Here is a 26538-nt window from a genome sequence, read left to right as displayed (position 1 = left end):
GCCAGAGCCCGGGCTTGAACCCGATTGAACATCTCTGGAGAGACCTGAAAATAGCTGTGCATCAACTCTCCCCATCCAGCCTGACAGAGCTTAAGAGGATCTGCAGAGAAGAATGTGAGAAACTTCCCAAATACAGGTGTGCCAAGCTTGTAGCGTCATACCAAAGAAGACTCTATGCTGTAATCGCTGCCAAAGGTGCTTCAACAAAGTACTGAGTAAATGGTCTTAATACTTATGTAATGTTTATGTATGTATGTTTTTTTTATATCAATTAGCAAATATTTCTAAAAACCTGTTTTTGCTTTGTCATTATGGGGTATTGTGTGTAGATTTATGATGACTTAAAAAAAAAAATGGAATAAGGCTGTAACGTAACAAAATATGGAAAAGGTCTGAAGGCACTGTATCTACAGTACCAGTCAAAAGTTTAGACATACCGTCTTTTTCTATAGCTTTACTATTTTCTACATTGTAGAATAATAGTGAAGACATCAAAACTATGAAATAACACATGGAATCATGTAGTAACCAAAAAGGTGTTAAACAAATCAAAATCTATTTTAGATTTTAGATTCTTCAAAGTAGCCACCATTTGCCTTGATGACAGCTTTGCACACTCTTGGCATTCTCTCAGCCAACTTCATGAGATAGTCACCTGGAATGCATTTCAATTAACAGGTGTGCCTTGTTAAAAGTTCATTTGTGGAATTGAAGGTCTTCATGTCAAATATTTCAATGCGTTTGTGGGAAAGTGATTTCATTATATAGCAAACTAAAGCATATTTCCTTTAAATACAAGTCAACACTATCCATCCCTTGATCACCTTTTCTAGAGAGGAGTCAAGTACATTGGTGGTGAGCTTTCTTTTCAAAGAGCATATCATTCATGAATTACATTTTCCATAGAATGGAATATTCCTTAATTGAAAGTGTAGGCCTGACAAAAGACTAGGGGTTAATGCAGTGCATAGCAGCTTAGGCACACTTTGCTCTTTTGAAATTTTAGCATTGTGCCTGCGACATCAAAAGGGCCTTTGAGCATGTCGCTATGTTCAATGAGCTTTCATCTTCTTACCTCATTACTGGAAATAGTTATTTGATTGAGCCGAGTTTCATCCGACAATAGGCTAGACAACTTTGACAGTAGCACAATGACTTGGCAACAAAGCTGTTGTCTGAAATCCTCCCGAGATGGTTGGCCCCCATGCTTTAACTCAACCCCCCCACGCTTTGACTCAGATCCTGCATGTGAATTATAGTAAAATCTCAAAGTGAGGATTTGTAACTCCTCAGATCAGACTGTTCACAATCACCTCACATTAAATCCCCACAGGGATCTACTGTATGACATGAGTTGAGCTGATCAGATGGGTCTCCTTGGTTAGTTTCTATTGAGGCCTGAACAGCATGTCCATAAAGAAAGCTTACAAGAAGTGAAACATACTGCTATTCTTTCAACTGTCCATCTTCTTTTTCAACATTTTAGCAAATTGAAAATGGCAGGTAGTAGCTACAATAAACAATTGCAAAGAATTTCAGGCAATAAAAGGTAGAAAACATATTTCTTAAAAAATAATACTTTGAATTATAGATAGTGTTTTTATTATTTTCCATTTCCAATATTCTACATCAGGACCCCAATATTTCTTCAATCAGTTTCAGGAGGAGAGCAAACACAGCTTTGAGTGAGTCCCTGGATTGTGTACACACACAAACTCAGAGAATTGGGCTCAAAAAGTCAGCTAGATCGTAGAGTTCCAAAGGTACTGCTGGCCTCAGAGGAAACTAGTTTTGACCTCCAGCTCATTCTCTCTCTCTCTCATCCCCCCCCCCCCCACCTCTCTCCAGCTTCATTTCCTCTCCTGTTGATTTGGAGTGTTTGTTTTTAAACACTTTTATCATCTCAGCTTTACAGGCTCACTGTAATTGCAGGGTATGAACCGAAAGACCTGCTAACACACAAATAAATATTTGACTGAAACAAAAGCTGTCCGTCTGACCCTGGTCATGTAGATTGTAGAAAATTACAAATCTAATGAATTGCCCTTATTGTGGAGACTTTCCATGCTGCATTTTTTCTATTCATAGACCAACCAATCAGAACCACACTTTTGTTCACGTTATCATGCTGTTCATTTATCTCGCTGCCGGAAAGCCGTGTTCAGATAACGCCAACATATTATATGATTGTGTTATCAAAGTTGTGCTACAGAACGCTCTCAGTCGTTTTACAAAGGGACAGACGTTATTAAAAAGAAAAGGGTTAAGTGCCCAGACTGTGTTTATAGAACCTTGAAAACAACTCAAGAACATTTTCAGAACTCAATCAAATCAGAACGAAAAAGTATACTTTGTTGACAGAAAATATGCTTTTATGTATTCATGATTTATTCGTCATCCTCCTGTCATGAAACATTCATGAAACAATCAAATCAACCACTCCATTTTCTGAGAATCAGATTGTCTTCCTGCATATTTCTGAGAACCCATAGCACCTTTCTGAATATCTCGCTCTCATTTCCCACTACGCTTCCCAAGTACCGGAGTGTTGAACCCTGTTTGACACCAGGGTCACTGGAATTGACACACTTTAGGAAAACCACATTTGGTTTGTTTTAGAAAGTGAGAAATGGAACACCATTCATATGTTTGCTCTCCCTCTATACTCAAGACCAGAGCAAGTGCCAAGTGGGCTCCAGTCCTCACATTTTATTTGTTTGTTTCTTTGGAGAGTGGGAAAATTTGTGGAACACTCGGAGGACATTGGACTTGGGCTGTGGTGAGTATCTCCAGCCACTGCGGTCAGTGACAAAGCTAAGCTAGCCAGGGAGTAAGTAAGGGGATGGGCTCTCATTTAGCCAGGCATTGCTGCTCTTGTTTGTGGTTGTCCCTGACAGCGTCTGCGACGGCAGTCCAAAGCACCTGTGTTTGCTCACTAGCGTTCCCCCAATCTGCTTGAAAAACACTGCGAGCAAGTCACATGGCTGCAAGATAACCCGGGAACCATGGGAATAAAAAAGCCAGGACTTTTAGAACAGTTAATCATTAATGGTGCCTCTTTTTTGTCCCTATTCAGCGCTGCCTGACACAAGCTTTGATATTTCATAGATGCAGACAGGTCAGAAGCAGACGTAGCCAGGTAGACATGCACTCAGAGAGGAAAGTGCCTTTGTGTGTCTGTGGATCTGTGGTGATGCGGGGAGAAAGCCGTAGGCAGGACTGCATCGATCCCATTGGTCCCATTCCACACATAAGTCAAGGTAGGCCGTCTCCATCTGTGGAGGATAAAGCCAAAATAACACAAAGAGTTAATCCCCAACAAAACACCTCTCAGAAAAACTTCTTCAACACTGCTTTCCTCAAATATACAACAGCACAAGACTTCAACCATTATAGCATATCACTGAGCTTTCAATATGTCGTATAGTGTCAGAAATGGTGTGGTGATAAGAACGAGAGCTTGACATTTCCCAATAAATGTGTATTTTGATCGAATCTAATCAGGACCACCTCTGTTTGTCCAACATTGTCCCTGTTTTATCCACCCATAGTTCATTAAAATACCATATGCTTGGTTTGCTCCCTAGTTCATGATGTGAATGAGAAGTCCAGGGCTCATTTCATGGCTGTCAAAATGGGCTTTATGGCAGAAAGGGGAAGCATAAACTAGCTTTCAGAAAGGCCACATTTATCTTACAGGAGAATTAAGTCTACACAGCCTCAATCTTATAACCCACAGAAAGGGGCAGCGACAGCCCTTATCTCCCATTTGCCTGAACTTGCCGATGGTTTTCTAAAGAGAGTTTGTCACAGTCCACCCACTCCAACCCCCAAAGCCAATTATACTGTATGAGAGTTGGAGAGGGTTGTGGAAGCTCAAGGGTGTATGGCTGAAAATATAGTGAAACGTAAGTGAACAAAGTGGCTGCCATATGTAGGGTATTTTGCAAACTACGAGTCAATCATTAACGCGGCGTATTCAGAGATATCTGCTCTCTCCTAGTGAGGAGAAGTGAGAGATAAATGGAGGTTTGTGTTTCAAGGAACAGTGTGAAGCTGGGACTAAAAGTGCTTGGCACACAGCAGTAGAGAAACTACAGTTAAAGAGTTTTCATGCCAGAATCTCACTCAGAAAATGTCACCTTTGTTCCATTAACAATTAGGTCAAGTTGATTCATTCAGGTAAGAGTAAGGGATCGTATTAATAGTAGTTTTAGAAAGAACTGCTATGAACAACTGATGTTGTTGCCTTGACTGAAAAGCTTTTACTACATCCCCTCACTTCCCAATTTCTCCTTGCCTCAACTCCCTTCATCACTGATACAACAACATTCAAAAACAATTGGTAAACAGCCGCAATAATATTTATCCATTTATTAGCTCTAATGACTTGGAAATAATTGCTTCCTTCCTTTCAGATCCTCTTATCCATATTGTTTGTCTTATGTTGTTAGCCATTTTCTTTTCAATTTCATACCCTTGAACCATGTGCTTGTTTATAACAGGCATGTCTGAACGTCATAGAGTGGAAATCCTCCCAGTACATGTGTGTTGTCTTCCATGGCCAGTTTATTTGCTAATCCTGGCTACCCATGATAAGGACAATTGCTGCCCCTCTCCATAACTCACCACCTCTCCTGACCACAATCAGCCACTCTTCTCTGAGTCATGTAAATACATTAGCATTGTATAATTTTTTTTAAAAAATGGTCAAAACTAAGGTGGCAATAAATTCCATGCTGCTTCACCCACCAGGAAATAAATTGGGTTAAGCCGAGTCAAAGGGTGGCTTAACGACTGTATGCTTCTAACAAAGGTTCCTGTTCCAGAAGGGCAGGTAGGAGATGGATGGCTTGGTAAACATGGCTGACATACCTGGCGGGTGCCATGGGGCGGTCACAGCACAGCCCACGACTGAAGGGACATTGTGTGTGGCAGTCAGATCCATCTGCTTCTTCTGTCCGAACCAGTACTCTCCTTCTATGTATCATTATGGCCTCCTCTACTCTTATCCCTCCTTACGTTGAGGCCTCCTCTCCTCCCTATCCATCCTCTCTCCGAAGGCACCTCTCCGACGGCACAGCCATGGAGCTCTCCCCAGCAGAGCCCTGATAGACAGAGAGAAAGAGAGAAGCTCCGTAAACCCTTTTCCCTTCTTTATTTGATGTGTGGTTATAGCTCTGCTGTGATCCGTCCTCAGAGACCCAGCATTTCAAAACCACTCAAACAGGCTGGATGTGCTGATAAGCATGGGATGGCGACACTGAATTCCCAAAGCATAACATTTTATCCAGTCACAGTTAAGAACATACAGGCTATTGCAAAGAGAAATCTCACAGATTATACAAATGAGAACTTGTTCATACACATTTGACTTCTTAATGCTGTTTTATACCAATGTCTATCCTAATATTTCGGCAATAACACAACATATACATGCATACAACTTTTAACATTAGCTTTGATATTGTCCCAAAAAAATAGGTTGAATAGAGAGAGGTAAATTGTTATATTCCCTGTGAGAAAGTCAACTTTGCATTGTGGGAGACAGAGACAGAACTAAAGCAGCTCAGTGTGGGTAGTGGTAGGTAGGTAGGTATAGAGAGGAGAATGGGGAACACCCAGGAATGTTTAGCCAACTTGCCCGCCACATTCAAGCACGTGTGTCAAAGGTGTTTGCAGGGTGTTGACACCTCTGCATAGTGAGAAAGGTAGTGATGTGAACGACATGGTCAGTGGGCTGCTTGTGCTGAGTACTCAGTGTGTTTAGCGGACCCCATGCAGAGGCACAGTATAAACATATACTCAGAAATACCACAAAACAAGTGCCACACAATAGGCACACTGGCATAAAACAAATATAGAATATTGAGCAGGATCTAAAATAAAATTGCAGTCGTAAAATATGTAAGTTTCCCATTTATATAATATATGGTCATTTGTCTGTAACCGGGGAAAGGAAAAATAACTTGAATTCAACAACAAATCTTAGATTAACAATTGTCATCCTTTTAGAAATTGATGGATGGATGTATGTTGCTCTTTTGTCAATTACTCAGTCAACATCACCTCCATTTTGGGATATCTCAGAATTATATACCATTTCGGGATATCTCAGAATTATGTGCCATTTTGGGATATCTCAGAATTATATTATGACCCTACATGCTGAGGAAGAAAATTTGCTGAATTTTCTGTCTGTTAACACAACTCCAAGACATATTAAATTATTTTTCAATTATGTTCTACTAATGTAATTAATTTGGTCTTAATTTTCTATTTATAGAATTCAAGAAAAACAACACAGTTACATAATTATAGTCAAATGTCATGTAATTGAAATAGTAACTTTACGAAACCCACAGACAAATGGGTCAGTATATTGACTTTAATTATTCTCAAAATCCTATGAAAACCTCGGAACTATCTCACAAAAATTATAGAAATAAATCATTGCATTTATAGAATGCTAAGAAATGCTTTCCTATTCATTTGACATTCTTCCGTGGGGAATAATGTTCTTGTTCATTTTCTATAGCTCTCGCAAAAGTAAATAGTATGTAGCCCTACAGAAGATGTGTAATATTATCCACACAGTGAAGTCATTTCATTATGAAGGCATTTCATGATGTATCTATTTGCCTCTAAATTATATAATATACAAGGACAACTTGCAGTTCTCCTAAAAGTTTTAATTGTAGTACATAATTGTATATTTTCCTTATAGGAGCTACAATCCTTAGTTGCTGCATTCATTTTTGGACTTATACATTAGTGATATACCCATTGATTCTTGAGCTTATTTCAACTGTCATATCCCATCAGAACCAAAAATATAAGCTTTTTTTAATCCAATGTTTGTAAACAAAGGAAATGTAAACAAACACTGTATAGCCTCAACAACAACAAAAAAAACATTTTAAACTATAATTGTGATATTATGGATCGTCAGCCCTTGCATTCATTTCTCTGTCTATGAATTTGAGGATTTACATTTTTCCAGGCCCATCCCTCAGCTTCTTCCCAAAACAGAGACGGGGTGTCCGCTTTGTTATTGTTTCAACTACAGATTCTAGCTTTATAGGTTTGTAAGATGCTTCATAAAAACAAATAAAAATGGTATTATATTGTACAAAGTCTTTCAGTTGATCAAATCAAAGTATCGTGAGGAGAGCTTAAATGAATGTCTTACTAAGTGAGATATGGTTTAGTTAAGAAAATAGAAAAGGCCTATTTACCAATATCTTGTTCTGCAATTTAATTCAACATAATGTTCTAGTGGTTATCAAATCGTGAGTGAACATTGACATACAGTACATTGTTGAATCAGCTGTTAATTCAATCCACCACAAGCTGCAATTTAAGAAAAAAGACAAATAATGCCCTTGAAAGTATATACTTATTTGAAGAGAAAAACTATATATTTACATTTGATTGCATTTCCCATACAATGGCAAACTAATATTTGCCAATAAAACATGCATTTTTAAATACATACAATGCAAAGTGCATCACCTCATTCAACTTCAGGAGAAGCCAATGACAATGAATTCTGCCTATGACCATCCACTAGGAGCTGCAGGGCCTGATATTTCACGGCTGTGAATGTAGCCTCATGGCTTTAGACAACCGTACAGGTGACAAAAGACCACCTTGAACACAGTACATGTCAGACGGCCTGAAGCATCATAACATAAACTCTGAGCGAGTCCTCCGAGTGCTCTCTGACACAAGACAACAGCACAGTGAGCTAGAGGTCGACAGTGCTTGGGGTAATTGGAGGAGTGTTGTACGTTTTATCTTGTATGACTCACTGGCTCATTCTCCATGTTTGAATGCCAGGAGATTGTGTGTTGTACGGAACCCAAAACTGATGTTCTCAGAAGTCATAAATTACACGGCCACTGACAACCTTAAGCAGTGTTAAAATGCCTTGAACATAGCTTTATTTCAGGGTCATTGGAGCGTGAAGCTGAGAGGTCTGCCAAGCCCGGCACCACCCACCCCACAGGCGGCTGCAGCTCCGCTCACACAGCCCAGTAAGAAACGCATTTCTCCTCCCATACCTGAGCTCTGACATGCTCACCAAACGTTTAGAGGCACAATAAACTGTCAAGCTGCTCACTCTCAACCAAAACAAGCACTTATTGTTCCTTAAAGAAGATTTTCTCTTTGCTAATATCCAAGCTACATTTGATCTATATTTTATATTTGATCTCTTTTGTAAAATCATTGACATAAAATTGCTCCCTCTTTGGGTATTCAGCTCCACTTCCATCGTGTTCCAGAGTTCATTCGGAGCAGGTATTAGCACATCTCTTTGAAACATGACCAGCTTGTAATTGCCCATTCTTACACTGGGATAATCAGGCTCACATGCTGTCCCTCTGAATTGTAATCCATGCATAAAATGCATAGTAGAAATTGACAAGTCAATGACAGGAATTACCTATAAAATGGAAGCAACCTCACAAGGTTCATTGTAACTTTGAATTAAAGGCACTATGTTCCACCACCATCCTCTCACCATCTGGATCTGACCACCCACAGGGCCCTGTGACATTACAGCCTTTAAGGTGGGGGATGGGTGTGTATTTGAGTGTGTGTGTATGATATCAGACGTTTTTTGGAGAAATTGTTACCATTTTTACATTTCCTCAGTAGACTACAAGAGGGAACTGTAGTAATTGCTGTTCCTGTCAAATAGACATTACAAACACTCTGTCTGAATACAAATTCCACTAATAACTAGTCAATGTAACGCAAACACAAACTAACAAACTGAAACAAAAGACCACAACATGGATCCTGGTCTCAGTCAGGGCGACTACTGGCTTTATTTGGTTCTAACTTGAGTTGACATTTGGTAATTGAATGACTGCATCTGATCGCTCTCTCAAGGGCCGTCTGCAGTATTCAGCAGTATAGGAGCCTAAAGGACATCTCTGTCAACGTCTGAGGCTGAAAAGCAATGTTGAAATGTCTATTTCACTTTGGTGGCTCCTCCCTGTGTCTTAGTTGTGTATTTGAGCTGCGTTTCCTTCATGGTGAGCCCTGCTCCATGTGAACTATACATATGCAGTATGAAGTAACTGTTGATGGGGATCATTATCATATCCTGTTCTTGACTTGTGCTGCCTCCTTTCTGGAGAGAAGAAGGGTCATACGTTATTCCTCCACCCTAACCACCTCTCCGCTGTTTAGCGAAGAGAAAGGGATTCAAGCCTTAAACGGAAGCACATGCTAAGGTGAACCTTAGCCACCGAGATACACAGGCGATAACCCGTTCAATTAGACAGAAACATCATGTCAGGCAGTACGTAGGCAGATAAATGACGATACAGTACGGTGTACAATGGGAATTAAAAGTATAGGGCAGCTGGGCTCTTATCTGGCCAGGGCGAAGAAAACCGGCAACAAAGGGAGGCCTAAGACTAAGAGGCTTGATGCATGGGAAAGCCATCCGTCGGCCATTGTGGCTGCCCTTCTGCTGAGCAAATAGTCCAAACTGTTCATTCCCCATCTCCCATTCTCTCCGTGGTACATTGTTTGTGTCCTTGCATTTCATTCTGACTGAAGAAGATTGCTCTCAGGGCCAGTGAGCAAACAGTCCAGAAAAGAGCCGGCTATCTCCTGCCGTTCCCAGGAGAACTAGCATTTTTATTTCAGCTCCAAGCTGTCAAAGGATTGGAGAGTTTATGTCAGGATCCTGAATTAATTAGTTTTAAGCTGGGGGGGGAGGGCGGGGCGACCACTGCGTTTTATCACCAAATGTTCAGTCAAATGTTTCCTAGCAATTATGCACCCCCGCCTGCTACGTATAGGCTTTCAGTCACCAGACATTTGGTATTGGATACATACAGGATGGATTTCGGGAACACAAATGATGCGTTTAGTTGTTGTAATGGCAGTACAATGGTATGAATAGTGATGGACCAACTTCTGTCCAGGATTTGGTGGTACGGGGGTGAATTGAAAAGTTTCTTGTTTGTTTTTTTCTATGATGATGATGATAGATACATGACTCAGGCTTGGCAGAAAATTGACAGAGCTTGCAGATGCCGCCATAAAACATATCTGGTCAGACATTTGGTGGAATGGGATATAGAGTCTGGAACCTCCGTCAGAACAGCTAAAGTGACCTTAGAACCTTCTGTCACCCACAAAATCATCCCAAATCACTGCTTACTTAGCAACTAGATATGAAACATTTTGGAGACATTTTGGAGACAACAAACCAGACAACTGTTCCTATTCAGTCCTACTTAACAACTCCTCTATCATCAGAAATGTCTTGTTTTACGGTGCAAACGCCATACGACGCCACCCTGACTATGACAGGAGAATTGTATGTGTTGATCTTATAGTTTGTCTAAACATGAAAACCAAAACACAGTGTTATTCAAACCTCTGTGAGAGGCTGGTATGCATTTCCATCCTCAACTCATTAGCACTGTCCCACACGATGCTGTAGCATTTGTATGGATTAGTCCTTTACAAACTACCTTTCATAAACACATCACTGACAATCATCAATCTGCCCAGTGGTTTACATCAGCTTACTGACTCAGTGTTCATTTTAAGTATGACCCCACCTGAAATTTGCATCATTACAGTAACGCAACAGTCTCTGAAACCTCAGACAATCCCAAACACACAGCTACTGTAACTGGAAACAATATTTTTCAGAAGAAATGTCAATGGGGTGTTGCACCAATACATTGAAGAAACCAGAAATAACATGTTTTATGTGTCTTTGGTATAAATAGTTGAATACTTGCCGCTATAGCACATAGGGAAATAAAGGTATCCGATCATGGATGGGTGACTTCTTCATCAGACAGGATATTAAACCCCAGTCCAGACTATTTCACAGACAGCGGTGAACAGGCGATGGGTTAAATCGTGTGTATCAGGGGAATAGTCTGTTAGAGGAAACGTACAGCTCTTGTCTTTAATGATAATCTGCTCAACTGCTCTATAGACACCAACGAGCTTTCCAGGACCCTTCAGTTAAGCATCAGCCTGTACATGATAAACGCCCCAGCCATTTATATGGGATTCAATTGGGGATTTATTTAACTCAAGTCAGGGTATGAGAATTGATTAAATGGCTGACAGTGCTGCTACACATGGAGGGAATTTAATTTGAATCCTTGGAGGATACCTCTATGGGCCGTGGGAGGTCATGTTAAAGTGGGTGGTTATTGTTCTACGCTTAGTTTTCAATTGACACTTATCTTTACACACTTTGCCATGTTATTGCTGTCGATTGGTTGTTATTAAATTGAGTTGAAATGTTATTAGATGAGGGCTTCCCTGGGCAAGACTGAGAGGGGTGGGTTGCTTTAAAGGGTTGAAATAGCCTATGCATGGTAAACAATGCACAGATCAGGAGCAGTCCTCTGTACTGTTATACCATGAAGGAGAACAAATACAGGATTTAACAATGATTTTTTTTCTCACTCGTATGGTATTAAAATGAGCACATTATTTGAATGTCATTGATTCTCATGAATGTTGAAATGGCATATATGTCAGCCTCCCTGACAAGCTGAGGCAGTGTAAAGTAAAGGTATTAAATTCAACTTGGAAGCAGATTACAGAATTCACCCCTGCAGAACACTTTTTCCCCGCGTTCAATAAATTGGACAAGTCCCATTGTAAGATGGCCTATCACACTGAACATGTCTGCATAGGGAACTTATACAGAAGAAAATATTACGTAGTTTGTTATTCAGAGCGTTGGGGGGCCACACGGGCTTGTTTGCCTTTGCTGGAAGAGGAGATTGCTTTGGGGTTTAAATGAATCGCTGGCGCACTGCGTTTATAGGTTTCATTAACTTTTAATGAGTTGTATGTCCTTCGCTTTGACTGGCCTGTGGGCTCAGGCCTCAGCTCCCTAGGATTGGAGGTGGGTGAGGAGAGAGCTTAGCAGCCATTCCTGTGAATGTCTGCACTGGATGGACACAGGAAAAGGAAATACAAGTCGTGAGTCCAAGGCAGAGAAACCTTCAGCTAGATATCCATCAGTTATGCCAGTCTGAATTTAAAACCCCACTCAAAGGTTTTCAGGCTTCAGGGGGAATAAAGGAATCATGTCGGATCAATATATGATAACTGAGAAGAAATCTCTTTACCACAGCTGAATGAAATAATGTTTTATGGTGGCTTTCCAACATAGTTCCCTCTCAAACACTTGCATCAAACCCATAGAGAAATGTGACTGTCAAATTCATATACACGTTACAGAAAAAGGCTATAGAAGCACTTAAACAACACAATACACATGCATAACTTCTCCATTTCAATCCCGATAATACCTAGATTCATATTTTGGACTTCTCTAATCTTGATTTAATAAAGTGTCTTGCTGCATGGTTGAACACATGTATTATCTTGCCATGGGCTTCCTGAGCTTCATGTATGTCTTTGGGAAGCTAATCTTCCATCCTAGCATGCCTGAGCCTCTCTTCACTGTTCTCTCCTCAGAGACAAAGGCCTTGCCTGTCCTCCCCATTTCATGTTCTTCTGCTTTATTCAATAAGAATCAACACCACTTGTACATTTTTGATCTTATTTCTCACTTAATCCTGTTTATCCACAAGGCTGTGCATTCTGTATTGCTGATTACTTAGTATCCACATCACTGCGTATATTTTCAGATGACTCTTCGGTAAATTTAGGTTAATATCTCTCCTCACCATGACGACCTACAATGCATACTGTAGGACAAGCACCGACAATCCATCCACTCTGAGTGATACAAAAGCAGCAGGGGACTGAGAGGCACCCCATCCTGCCCTGAATAGGTTGTCTTCAGGTCCGTGCTTGTCCCATCAGCTGCTGCCTCCAGACAGTCAATGGGTATTGTTGCCTGGCCTCTCTGTGATGCCAGCACAGCCCTGTGTGTGTGTGTGGATGTGTGGACCACACGGCCATGCGGCCTGGCTCAGGGTGAGTGGAACCCCTGGTCTGAAATGTCACACTGCCGTGTTAGAGAGGTACAGACACATCACAGTCACCCTGTCCCCCTCCTCCTTTTCCTATCGTGTCAGGTATTTATACTGACCCTCTCTCTGACCACTACCTGCTCTGCTCTGCTTGGTCAAATCCGAAATGATGTCTGGAATGTATCTTCTGAGAATATCAATAAATAAGAAGCCAGCTGTAATGTATAGTGTTACCTTTACTTCAAATAGGAGTTGTTTCCTCAAAACTGTCTCTATATTTTTTCCCCCGATATATCTGTTCATATCTCAGACATTGTGTATGGGAAAGAGGTGTGTAGAGTTAAGAGGTGTGTCTGGGAGGAAGGTGTGTATAGGAGAGACGTGTGCAGCCTATAGAGGCAGAGGTATAGGAGAGAATTTGTTTTAGTTTTTAGTTTTTCCCAACAAAAGGGATTTATTACAAACAGAAATGCTCCTCAGTTTCATCAGCTGTCGGGTGGCTGGTCTCAGAAAATCCCGCAGGTGAAGAAGCTGGATGTGGAGGTCATGGGCTAGCTTGGTTACAGGTGGTCTGCAGTTGTGAGGCCGGTTGGACGTACTGCCAAATTCTCTAAAACGACATTGGAGGCCGCTTAAGGTAGAGAAATTGACATTCAATTCTCTGGCAACAACTCTGGTTTCAAGTTTCAAGAGAGTTTCAAGTTCCTTGGTGTCCACATCATCAACGATCTATCATGGTCCAAACACACTAAGACAGTCGGGAAGAGGGCACAACAAAACCTCTTCCACCTCAGGAGACTGAAAAGTTTCGGCATGGGTCCCCAGATCCTCAAAAAGTTCTACAGCTGCACCATCGAGAGCATCCTGACCGGTTGCATCTCAGCCTGGTATGGCAACTGCTCGGCATCTGACCGTAAGGCGCTACAGTGGGTAGTGCGTACGGCCCAGTACATCACTGGGGCCAAGCTCCCTGCAATCCAGGACCTGTATAATACACAGTCAGAGGAAAACCCATAAAATTGTCAGAGACTACAGTCACCCAAGTCATAGACTGTTTTCTCTGCTACCGCACAGCAAGCAGTACCGGAGTGCCAAGTCTAGGACCAAAAGGCTCCTTCCTTAACAGCTTCTACCCCCAAGCCATAAGACTGCTGAACAATTCATCAAATGGCCACCGGACTATTACATTGAACACCCCCCCCCATTTGTTTTGTACACTGCTGCTACTCGCTGTTTATTATCTATGCATAGTCACTTTACCCCTACCTACATGTACAAATGACCTCTAACCTGTACCCTCTAACCTGTTATTGTGTTACTTTTTATAATTTTTTACTTTAGTTAATTTGGTAAATATTTTCTTAACTCTTCTTGAACTGCACTGTTGGTTAAGGGCTTGTAAAGTAAGCAATTCACAGTAAGGTCTACACTTGTTGTATTTGGCGCATGTGACAAATAAAGTTTGATTTGATTTGATTTGGTGGACATTCCTGCAGTCAGCATGCCAATTGCACGCTCCCTCAAAACTTGAGACATTTGTGGCATTGTGATGTGTGACAAACCTATACATTTTAGTGTCTTTTTATTGTCCCCAGCACAAGGTTCACCTGTGTAATGACCATGCTGTTTAATCAGCTTCTTGATATGCCACACCTGTCAGGTGGATGGATTATTTTGGCAAAGGAGAAATGCTCACTTACAGGGGCGTAAACAAATTTGTGCACAACATTTTTGAGAAATAAGCTTTTTGTGCATATGGAACATTACTGGGATCTTTTATTTCAGCTTATAAAACATGGAACCAATACTTTTTTTCAGTATTTATGACTTCCGATATTAGTAATTTTGAAATTCATTGAAAATATTGGTAAAAATGATTTGAATAGGCACATCAAAGCAGGCCCAATGAACCTGTGAATTTGTAAGGGAAACCTGGCCATGCATTCAAATTTATAAAAGGTAGCCTACTGTATATAAGGTATCCTTTTACATTTTTTACTTTGCATAATTATCATAACAAATTAGAAATATTGTAAGAAAAAGTGCAAGTTCTTTTTAACTTGATATATTTTCGCTTATAAATGAAAATGAAAAGAAAAACAAAAATTGTTGTCTGACACCTAGTTTTTCCCCATATATTGAAATGGCCAGAACAGGCTACTCAAAATTCTTATTAGTAAGAATCAGTAAATCAATTGGTTTTGTTATCTGTAGTTCTCAAAAAAATCTTTTGAATGTTTATTTTTCGTATGTGCCTCTTGGTCTTATACAATATTTGTTACACTGAACAAAAATATAAACACAACATCCAACAATTTCAAAGATCTTACTGAGTTACAGTTCATATAAGGAAATCAGTCAATTGAAATAAATAAATGAGGTCCTAATCTATGGATTTCACATGACTGGGCAGGGTGCAGCCATGGGTGGGCCTTGGAGGGCATAGGCCCACCCACTTGGCAGCCAGACCCACCCACTGGGGAGCCAGGCCCAGCCAATCATAATGAGTTTTTCCCCGTGAAAGGGCTTTATTACTCAGCACCCCAACCCTCCCTCAGACGATCCCACAGGTGATAAAGCCGGATGTGGACGTCCTGTGCTGGCATGGTTACACGTCGTCAGGGGCGGAAATCCCGGGGGGGACGGGGGGACACGACCCCCCCATCCTGGGAAAAATATGATTTGTCCCCCCCAATATATCACTGAAACATAACTATGTAATTTAAATAATATTAATAATACGCAATGAAAGCAATTGTGCTGATTATAGACACTTAATAGCGCGTTTTTAAGTTTCAAAAGATTGCAACCCCCCCCACCCTTTGCCTCACAATGGTTTGATCCACTGCCAGTTCCTTAGCTTGCTAGGTAACAGAGAGGTCGTATCTACTGTCTGAAAGGCACTCAATGCACGTAACCGACGTGAGGTTAATCCAGTCAATCGCGCACACACACTAGCTGAATATGCAGAGCTAGCGCGCAAATATTAACTATTAAGCTAGCTAGTACCTATTCCATTTATGTGGCGTCGTCAAAGATGGAATCAGCATGCAGATGATGTAAGTTAGTGCTTCAAAGTCCCTGTGATAAGGTTAGCGATAAACTGAAATCCAAACTGAACAGAACTACACTCTCTTCAACCATTGTCTTAAATATATTTAATGGTCTCGTTGCAAAAGCTAAATTGTCGCAAGTGAACTTTATTTATTTATTTTATTTCACCTTTATTTAACCCGGGTAGCAAAGATTATAGCAAACACCACTGAAACTGAATTGGTGCTGGCTAGCTTTGCAAATTCAGCTATTGTTGGAAGCCAGCCAATATGAAACAAACTATTAAAATTACAAAAGGTTGCAGCATATGTTGTGTAAATGGTGAACTCATACAGCTGTCAACTCTTGTCATTTTAATCCGTTTCACATTTGCTAGCTACCTTTTAGATCGAAGCCCAAATAGAATGATTGAAGATGATAGAAGCCCATCTCCTACTGTAAATAACCTACACACTGTGTGTGTGTGTGTAGCCAGCCAGCCAGGTAGAAAAATGGCAGAAAAATAAAAGACGCACATCAGAGTATTTTTCAATACACCAAAACGCATAGTAAGAACCCTAGTAGCCTAATATCTCAAAGACTAGTTGATAAAATGTTCATAAGAAAGAAATTAAATTCTAATGGAAATGTTTCACAATGATGTCATTAGGCAGAGCAGGCAACAGATGGCACACAGACAGCAGAGTTGGGGACAGATATGCAGGGACAGACTGGCAGAGACAGGGAGTCTCAGGTAAGTTTGTTGAGTCTTTGTTTGGCAACATTATGAAAGGTTCTCAATTTTTTTTACTTGTAAAATAGGAACATAATTGGAAAATGCCATGGATACCCCCACTCTCAACTTAAACTGGTGACTGAACTAAGATTTGTTAAAGGTAATGGTATTGCTGTTGTGATTAGTTGTGTAGTTTTGGGTACCGGTAGTTAGGAGTACGGCAAACACCTTATTTCTTTGGTTCCTCAATATACATTTACCATATTACAATGGAGGCTATGTGTTACAGCACTACTTTTGGTGTCCCCCTCAGGAATTGCTCTTGAGAAAATGTCATGTAATTGTCCCCTAACTAGTTGATATCAGATTTTCGCCAATGCACGTCGTCTGCTTATATGAGGCCAGTTGTACGTACTGATAAGTTCTTTAAAACAACGTTTGATGCAGCTTCTGGTAGAGAAATTAACATTAAATTATCTGGCAACAGCTCTGGTGGACATTCCTGCAGTCAGCATGCCAATTGCACACTCCCTCAAAACTTGAGACATCTGTGGCATTGTGATGTGTGACAAACCTGCACATTTTAAAGTGGCCTTTTATTGTTCCCAGCACAAGGTGCACCTGTAGAATGATCATGCTGTTTAATCAGCTTCTTGATATGCCACACCTGTCAGGAGGATGGATTATCTTGGCAAAGTAGAAACGCTCACTAACAGGGAAGTAAACAAATTTGTGGACACATTTTTTGAGAAATAAGCTTTTTGTGTGTATGGAACATTTCTGGGATTTTCAGCTCATGAAACATGGGACCAATACTTTACATGTTGTGTTTATACTTTTGTTCAGTGTATATATCCCTTTCATACACAGACCAAAATCCCACTAATTTACCATGCCTGCATTTATATACCAACTTTTTTATATATCTGAAAGGGGTTGGGGGTAAAAAACATGGAAAATAAAAGTCACCTAAAGACCTACTCACGATTCCTGCAATTTCACAAACCCTGTAACCAAAATACAGGTATTGGGTCTGTGTGAATGATTCTCTGATTTTTTGCAGGTAAATTCATTACACTTCCATTGTTAACACCTCCCTAATTTGAACTGCAAACCGCCCCCATGGTTTAAAGGCCCAGTGCAGTCAAAAACGTGATTTACCAGTGTTTTATATATATTTCCACACAATGAGGTTGGAATAATACTGTGATATTGTGAAAATAATGATAATCCCCTTTTAGTGTAGGAGCTGTTGGTGAAGACCGCCTGAAATCTTTGCCTGTTTTGGTGGGATGGAGTTTTGACCTGCCTGGTGACATCACCAGGTGATAAATTAGTTAATAGACCAATAAGAAAGAGAGTTCCAAACTTCTCTGCTAATAAGAGCTAGCTCCCCACTCAGATCACTTCCAGACAGTCTTAGCAAAATTCTTGTTTGAGAAATTGTTCTTTGCTAACAACCTATTTTTGTTTCTTTTTGACTATTTTAATTGAAAACAATCACAGTAAGGCACTTTGTTACCCTGAAATGATTTAATAATTAGATAAAACGGCTGCATTGGACCTTTAACAACACCCCCACCTCTCTCAATTGACCAGTTACCCACTGATATTTGTTAAAGGGGTATACCTGCGAAGAAGTGCTAAATAAGGGACTGTTTGAGAGGGGGTCATATAAACATTGCCTCATATTTGATCATCAATTTAATTTGATCATCCATTTCAAAGGAGTAATCATATCAATAGTCTACATGGATAATAATAATAATAACAACAATAATAATAGTAATAACAATAATCATCATCATCATAAACATAATAAAAAACAAAAATATGATTATTTACTCACAGTGTAAAAATAGGTTTCCCCCAGCAGCAGACAAGCTATGTTCCCTTTTTTTGTATGAATCTATTTAGATAAAATAATTGCAGGCCTATATAAATGTATAGGCCTAGATGTATTGTATCCTAAGCGTATACACTTATTTGAATAGCATTGAAAAGTATTCATGCAAAGTGTCAACTTGTCTAATTGAGAAAATGGCCACTAATGTTAATGTTAATTGAAGCGAGATGGGTGGACATGATGAGCGTAAATCATGAGAGGAACTGACTGCTAAGAAACCATGGGTGGCTTTGAGTTTTGACTTTGTTGTCCTTTAATATACTGTGGGATAGCAGTTTCCCTTGCTAAGATATGGGATTAGGAGTATTTCGCGTGAAAGAGGAGTTAAGTCGGGGTATGTGGACGGTCCCACCCCTGCAATAGGCTGAAACAGAATTACAGCTTGTTAGACCGGTGTCCCGCTATCACCCGGGAGACCGTTCTACTTGGGTGTTCCAGGCCCTGGTGGCTGAATGTGAGCTTAGGCTACTAGTGCTTTCAAAGGGAATATAGGGCCAGAGTTGGAAACCCATCAAAACACAGGTGTTAATGTAGGCCTATATGCCTATGGGACTATGTGTATTTACTGCTAGAAATTAAATTGCTTTATTCAACTAATGCAATTCTGGTTCCAGTAAGAACATGAACTATGGCAATTTAGATTATCAAGAACAATACCCCGGGACAACAATATATGTTTTAAAAATAAATACCTATTTTTAACCTGTTTCAAACCTGGACATCTTGTTTTGATGCTTGTATCGATTTATCCCAGTGTTATGAGAAACATTATCCCAGTTTTGTTCCAAAGCTCGTGCAATAGAAAAGCAAACATAAGGACAGATAAGCTTTCAGTAAATCCAGCCTCAGACTCTAGAGGGGAGCATGAATGGACAAAACCTGTCGTGATCACTGCAGGAGGAATTTCATCCAAGTTTGACCACAACTTGTTCCAAGAATTCCAGACTAGGTTTCAGTCTGGAGGAATGCCATTGGTTCCTAATCTAGAAATATGCAAATAGGAAGATCGGTAAGAACTGTAATTAAATTGGGTTACCAATTTAAGCTGTACAAACGCTCATCTTGTTGCTATAACAACCGTGAAGAGGTTGCCACTGATGGTGCGCCCATGACCTTAGCAGAGGCATCTCTCTCTGCTGACATTTCAAACCCTTTTTGGTGTGTGTGTTTGTGTGGACGCGTGCGTGCGTGCGTCTACCTGGCCAGGGCATCTGCTCATTATCTCTATTGTCCATTTTTCCTATTTGAGCGAAAACAACTTTTCGGAGGTAGGCCTTTTTAAATGGTCCTACACAATAATGAAGGTTCGCCATGTCATGTATTTTAGGTAACTAAATTGTATTATGTAGGCCTAGGAGACTGATGTCAGTGGCGTAAACGCTCGTGTACGTTTGGTAAAAAGGTTCTCCAGTGCAGATTGAGGCCGGTTACCTTTGAACCAGGGTTCCAAAAGGCCATTCCCATTTCACTCCACTCTGGAGGACGCTTGACTGGGGTTATCCCCTCCATCAAAGGAAGAGTTTCGGCATACGCTCATTTAATAATGGGTAATAGGTATTTTCGAGGGCTCTTGCTCCTTGTGAGAGCGAGATTGGAGGGGAATTAATTATTGAAAAACTGTCCCCAGTGTTTTTAGGGCGCATTATGCGGTTTTATCTCAACATTACAAATGTTATTACTTATATTTTCTAAACACAATGGTATATTTTTTATACAGTACGATTATTAAGCAGAAATAAATGAAGCCTTGTTTTTTTCTTATTATTATTATTATTAGCCATAGATTATCATTAGAAGTCCTTAACCAATTGTAAATGGGTACCAATGAGATGGTGAAAAGAATGAGGATAATTTATGATAGCTAATTAATGGAATAAAAAAATGGTGACATTTAGAATTCCACATAGGCCTATTGATTAAAGTGTTTGAATTATTCTCAAGCAGTGTGCGTAAAATTATGTTTAAAACATCCCCAAAAGAAAGCCAATAGAAAATTGCAAACCCAATTGATTTCTGAAAACCGGAGGCACACAGCAGAATCCTCAAAAATGGATAGGCTATAAACCAACCGAACGCCAACATTTTAATGTTGTAGCCGCAGGGTTTGATAGTGTAAACCTGAGTTCCATACGCAAGTGCTCCTCTGATGACATCAATGATATCTATCAGCTGTAATAGCTCTATGACACGCCATTTAAAGACACTGAGGCCACCTCTATCACAGAACTTGCAAATCACCTCAGCCTTTTTGAAGATTTGAACTCCGTTGTCATACAATCCAATCCCTCTTGCTCGAGGACCTTTCTCATGAGCCCAGGTTTGAGTCAACGCTCAACTCTCATCTTGCCTACCCCAAACAAATAACTCATATCACAAAACGATTGAATTGAAATAAATTTAGGAAACATACAATCAAATCAAATGTCCATACCTGTGCAATACAGTCGATGCTTATTGGCAAGCTACCGGAGCCCATTGTGCAACCTCGCCTTCAGCTACTGCAAAGGGCTGGAGACATCACGGCATTTATTTGAGCTCAAACTCTGTCACTGTTGACTTTAGCACAAAGCAAAGATTTCAGTGCCCCGCTAGTTTAAAAAAAAAAAAAAGTATTGTTTTACCAAGATATCGATCAGTGTGCTATAAAAAAAATCAGCTTAGCATTATGTCTAAAAACAAGAGAACGAAATGTGCGGTGACGTCCTATTCAAAGTTTACACTCCTGCAATTTGGTTGTGCATGTACACTTCCTATATTGTGGGCATAGCCTCGACTCCATTGTTTACTGCCTTTGTTTATTCGCAGATCACTGGTGTTTAAAGTACGATTTGTGAGAGGGACTGGAGAATAAATGCACCCTTTACGTGTTCAGAAGGTGAACCGGTGTCCTATCTGGCAGGGAGACAAACTTCCTCTCTGCCCTTGGATTTCCAAGCACATCGGCAGGGGCTTGGTATCCCCCGGGTCTGTGGAGTGAAAGATTGGGCGTCTTGTCGTGTTGGGAATGTGAGAATTTTGATTCATTTCGAATACAACTATATCTTATCTTTAGGCCCATTGAGAAGGGATCTCCAAGTAGTTTAAAAGAATCCCCAGACAATGGCTTAGTGATACAGAACAAAGCAGGCAGAGCATCACATTCAGTAGACACTGTTCTCAATCAGCACTGTTCTCAATCAGCACACAGCTATTCTCTGACGCTACGGGATACTTTTATGTAATAATGAAACACATTTCCTTGAAAGATCTCAACTTTAGTGTGTCTTCCATTAGGGGGGGACTCACACTGTGTTTGTGTGTGTGTGTGTGTGTGTGTGTGTGTGTGTGTGTGTGTGTGTGTGTGTGTGTGTGTGTGTGTGTGTGTGTGTGTGTTAAAGAGGGAGAGAGATACTGTATGTAATAAATGTGATAATGCGTTATGTTGTAAAATAGTCTATAGACACGACTAGCGAAAGCCTTGTGCCAATGTAATTACTAGTAATCATTAATAGTAATGATTAATATAGGCCTAATAATTTTATTGAGCACTTAGGACATAAAGCACATTTTAACATTGGTCTTCATTCTGCACTAAGATATGAGTAGGCCTGTCGTTGTTGTTTCTGCTTTTTGACATTGAGCTGCCCTTGACTATATGGTATCATACACGACTGTACGTTTGAAAAAGATTGACACCATAATATTATGACAGAAAACACATGACTGTGTTGAGCAGAGCTGGAGGATATTGTTTGGTGCATGTCCTCACCTGTATATCATAGGTTGACTGCTTGTGGCCATGTCGTCAGCAGCTCCACCCTCCACCCCTATTTCACAACTGTCACTTGGAATCTAAAGTTTGTGACAAATCATAAAGCTATACTTTAGCCTATGTTTTGCTGTTCTTGTTTGCTAAATATCTAGGAGCCATGTGGTCAATATTGCTGGTTGCGTTCGCCTAGGAATTGTGTACATATGAATTATATTATAGCATTTATTATTAATTATATTAATATCATTAACATTTTCGATATAAAATGGTAGATGGAATTCAATCAAACATATTTGGCCAAAGTGAGAATAGTCTACTTGTTACCCATGGCAGGCACAAAAAAAGATCGTTGTGAGACCTAAGGCCCTTTTTAGACATTTTTGTTCAGGGGACATGAAGGTGCAGATCTCAATATAGATGAATAACTGCAGTCAAAAAAAATCTACAAATTTGAAATGCTAAATATTCTGCATATAAATCTAGTGTATTTCTTGCCTCTTTTTTTACTATTATAAGCCTTTGCTTTTTTGTCATTGTCAAAATATGTTGCCACTTACTGTAGTCATTGATAGGATCAAAACCTTTTTTTCCTCCATCTTCAATACACAACTGCATAGGACGCATCTCGATACGTTATGAACATGGGTGACAAGATAAAAATACGCTTTTTTTCGTGGTGTAATGTTTAAAGTAATTCCTCCTTCAAGTGTTTTTCTTCGACATAATATACCCCTTTTTTAATAGTTAAGAGATGCTGATGTTGATATTTTCAATAAAAACGAATATTGTCATTCTAAGTCAAATATATAAGGCATGGGTTTATCTGGTGCTGCCGCTGTTGATGCTGCTAATGGTATAGGCCTATGCACACACCTACTACAACCACTACTACTAATAATAATAATCATCTTTAATATTGTATTATTATCATAATTGCATTGCTGCGTAGGCTATAAATAAATAAATAAAATCCACCATTGTGTTCAGAAAAAAATCCAAATAACACTTTAATATAGATTCTGTTCTTGTTGTCAACTACAAGAATACACATTTACAAGCCATAAATAAGAATTACACAATTGATTGAAGAACTTTAGTCTCCCACAATGCATTAAAATCATTTAAAATTCCCGCTATTCAGATGCATTTTACAGTAGGCTAATCGTGTTTTGGTCCATTCTCAAAGCAGACTTTTAAACAGATTTTGACACATTATTATTAACATCCCTTTACAAAATATTTACTAAACCAACTTGACAACTACATCAGTGGGAAACGTCAAAAATATATGGAATAGGCCTACATAATATGCACAAACTATCATTTTACAAATGTACAAATTGCTGAAAAAGGTCTGTTTGAGGTTTGGGGTCAAAGTTTATGAGGAGTTCATAATAGGCCTGGAGTAGACACCATGATAGTAAGATGCATCAGCGGGTATTGACGAGGAATCTAAGCCCGTTTTGCCCATTGAACCCATGGATAGCGCCCCGGCCATGGGGGAACCGTAGCCGGAATAGTGCATCACCTGCTCGTAAGTCTTTAGATCCATTTTGTGATGCTGTTGCTCCGAGGACATGAGGTTGTTGATAGAGAAGGGGTGGTTGAACGAGTAGTGATGCTCGGGTTTCAGGTGTGCTTCGTGTGCGAGGACCGAGTGATGCTGGGACATGAGGTGCCCATGTGCCTGGGAATGGGACACCGGTGAGGTGGCGTGCTCCGGACTCAGAGCCTGGGTCGACTTCATGTCTGACAGAGACCTTTTGTGGTCGTTGGGGGACAGGTTGGAATGGGGAGACTCGTTGCCGTTGCAACTCTCCGAGCTGCTGTTCGAGCCGCCTTCTGATGTCTTCCGACCCGACTCCTTGCACATCTTCTTTTGGCCGGCACACTTGAACCGCTTCTGCCTCCTCAGATAGCAGCCGTTCTCGAACATGTTTCCCGAATCCGGGTGGAGGGTCCAAAACGAGCCCTTTCCGGGCTTATCTGGGGATCGAGGCACTTTGAGGAAACAATCATTGAAGGACAGAGAGTGGCGAATTGAGTTCTGCCAGCGTTGCTGGTTCTGTCGGTAGAACGGGAAAAGGTCCATGATCCACTGATAGATCTCAGCCAGCGTCAGCATCTTGCTGGGGGACTGTTGGATTGCCATAGTGATGAGGGAAATGTAAGAGTACGGGGGCTTGGCGTGAGTGTAGCTCCTCCGGTATGTCTTGGGGTCCCTAGATCTGTTGATGCTGGACTGTCCATACATGGGGCTCATGGCGTTCATGTTGGCGTAGGAGGAGGTTAGGGAGTTCATGGACTGAGGCTGCGCGGTCATGGGGCTCATGCTGGGGCTGAGCGCGGCGCTCATGGCTGTCATGCCCGCGCCCATGCTGTTCATGGCTCCGGTGCCCGGTGACATGCCGGTCATGGAGGGGCTCATGGCTGTGTTCACGTATGACATGTTCATGGAGTTGGCTGCCATGTTGGCCGTAGTGCTCATGCCCGACATGCTCATGTAGGTGTTCATTGAGTTCATGCCCAGGCCTGTGTTCATGTTGCCAACCGAGGAGTAACACTAGAAAGCAAGACGGAAAACAAAGATTGTTAGCCTGTTATGTATTGAGATTTTAGGAAGTTTGACACTACAGCCTATAGATGTATAGTATACTTAATATAGCTATGATACTAACATAATAACAGTAGCCTAATATCAGCAATAATAATAACAATCAACAACAATACAATTATCATTAGGCCTATTATTAAAACGGTGTGATAATAAATTGGTGTGAAAGCAAGCAATCCCACTGCAGTTTCGTGCTCTGTTGAAATCCAAGTCTAAATTTGGTAAAGAACATTTCTTGACAATAATATAATTTCACTCAATGATGTGACCAATTGTAATGTCTAGCCTACACCAAGCAAGTACAACGAAGAGTTGTCAACATGTCTTACCTCAGCTAAACATCATTAAAATAGAAACTCGATCAACTTGTTCTAGTGTGTAATAAGCATAGGCTATATATATGTGGACGATATTAGGCTAAAGAACCTGCAACACAAATATTTGCTCCATGGGTAAAGAAAATAATAAAAAACTGTGTATGATTTTGTAAAGATAAATGTAGACATATGCAATTACAATTTGAGTAAAACGTTTCCCCTACATGTCAAGAACATCTTTGTTAGGATAGTGCCGTGCGTAGAGATGGGGCAGGATTTGGAGGCGCCTCAAGTCAATATTTGATCACAAAGTTAATATTATCTCTGGGCTAATATTGAATTGTATAAAATGGGATCGGCTTTAGACGAAAAAATATATTTAAGGTACCCACCTCGGGCTCTCCGTAGTAGGTGCTCCAGTCTGTGTGTTCGTGTCCTTCCATTTTAACTGCTCCAAGCATCATGGAAGTTCCGAATAGTTTTCAAACTGTTTCTCCGCAGAAGAAATGGCAAAACGCGCTCTAACAGACGGTGATTTGGGACCACGGGGTATTCGGGTCGTTGGTAGCCTATGCTCTGTCAAGGACTGGCGCATGTGTGGTCTGTCTTTCAGCCAGCCGTGCCCACGGGCGCTGAAAAGCGTCTGGTGATGACTGGAGTTGAAATGACATTCAAAGCTGGCTGTAAACGCTATGATATAGGTCTGTGCGCCAGTCGAGCCTCCAATCCCTAGCCTACTTCTTCGCTTGCCCTATTTGAATAATCTCCTCACACCTAGTGTTGAGACTCCTCGACGTGCCCCCCTATTGTACACCTGCGCGAACTAAAATGAACAGCCTCATGAAAAGATCCACTATAAACTAATCTTATTTAATGTCAGAAAGGGGGGGGGTTAAGTGCTGCTTTAACGCTGCTTTTTCATCGTGCACGTTGAAAAAGCAGCGTGCACGATTCTGTGATGTTATTTTTCAGACATTGCTGAAAAAGTCATTTAAAAGCATCTTAATTGTTTTTCCCACCAAGGCCTGAGGCCTGGTGAGTATTTGACGAGGACATGTACTTGTTCACTAGTCTACTCCGTCTTATTGAAGTGTTATAACAAATTAACCGAATTAAATATAGCTTTGGTGAGGCGATAAACTAAATAATTGCTCTAAGTTTATCAATTAGTTGATATAATTTGTAGCCTAAGCTAACAATTCAGGGTATTCAACCAGTTTTACAGTAA

At 40.5% G+C, this 26538-nt stretch overlaps 1 protein-coding gene and 1 long non-coding RNA gene across 2 annotated transcripts; both read right to left on the bottom strand.

The window, feature by feature from the left end:
• Positions 1 to 1576: 1576 nt before the first annotated feature.
• On the bottom strand, positions 1577 to 21307 carry LOC106576162 (uncharacterized). The gene is made up of 3 exons (XR_001321903.2): positions 21060 to 21307; positions 4876 to 5108; positions 1577 to 3275 (listed from the first exon to the last, which is right to left on the bottom strand). It is a non-coding gene; the product is annotated as an uncharacterized lncRNA (long non-coding RNA).
• A 2054-nt stretch (positions 21308 to 23361) lies between these two features.
• On the bottom strand, positions 23362 to 26046 carry LOC106576115 (hepatocyte nuclear factor 3-beta). The gene is made up of 2 exons (XM_014153041.2): positions 25703 to 26046; positions 23362 to 24942 (listed from the first exon to the last, which is right to left on the bottom strand). The coding sequence occupies exons 1-2, from the start codon at positions 25772 to 25774 to the stop codon at positions 23758 to 23760; spliced, it is 1257 nt and encodes a 418-aa protein (XP_014008516.1). The 5' UTR covers positions 25775 to 26046; the 3' UTR covers positions 23362 to 23757.
• Between the last annotated feature and the right edge of the window lie 492 nt (positions 26047 to 26538).

This window comes from Salmo salar, chromosome ssa01 (assembly GCF_905237065.1).
Source record: "Salmo salar chromosome ssa01, Ssal_v3.1, whole genome shotgun sequence".
Taxonomy (NCBI): domain Eukaryota; kingdom Metazoa; phylum Chordata; class Actinopteri; order Salmoniformes; family Salmonidae; genus Salmo; species Salmo salar.
Note: the sequence above shows the minus strand (reverse complement) of the source record. Positions and strands in the feature narration are given on the sequence as shown.

Bases quoted from the DNA above. Each gene is read 5' to 3' on its own strand.
- LOC106576115 (XM_014153041.2), bottom strand. From the start codon at position 25,774: ATGATGCTTGGAGCAGTTAAAATGGAAGGACACGAACACACAGACTGG. The intron at 24,943-25,702 runs GTGGGTACCTTA...CTTGCTTTCTAG, and splicing joins CCTACTACGGAGAGCCCGAG to TGTTACTCCTCGGTTGGCAA.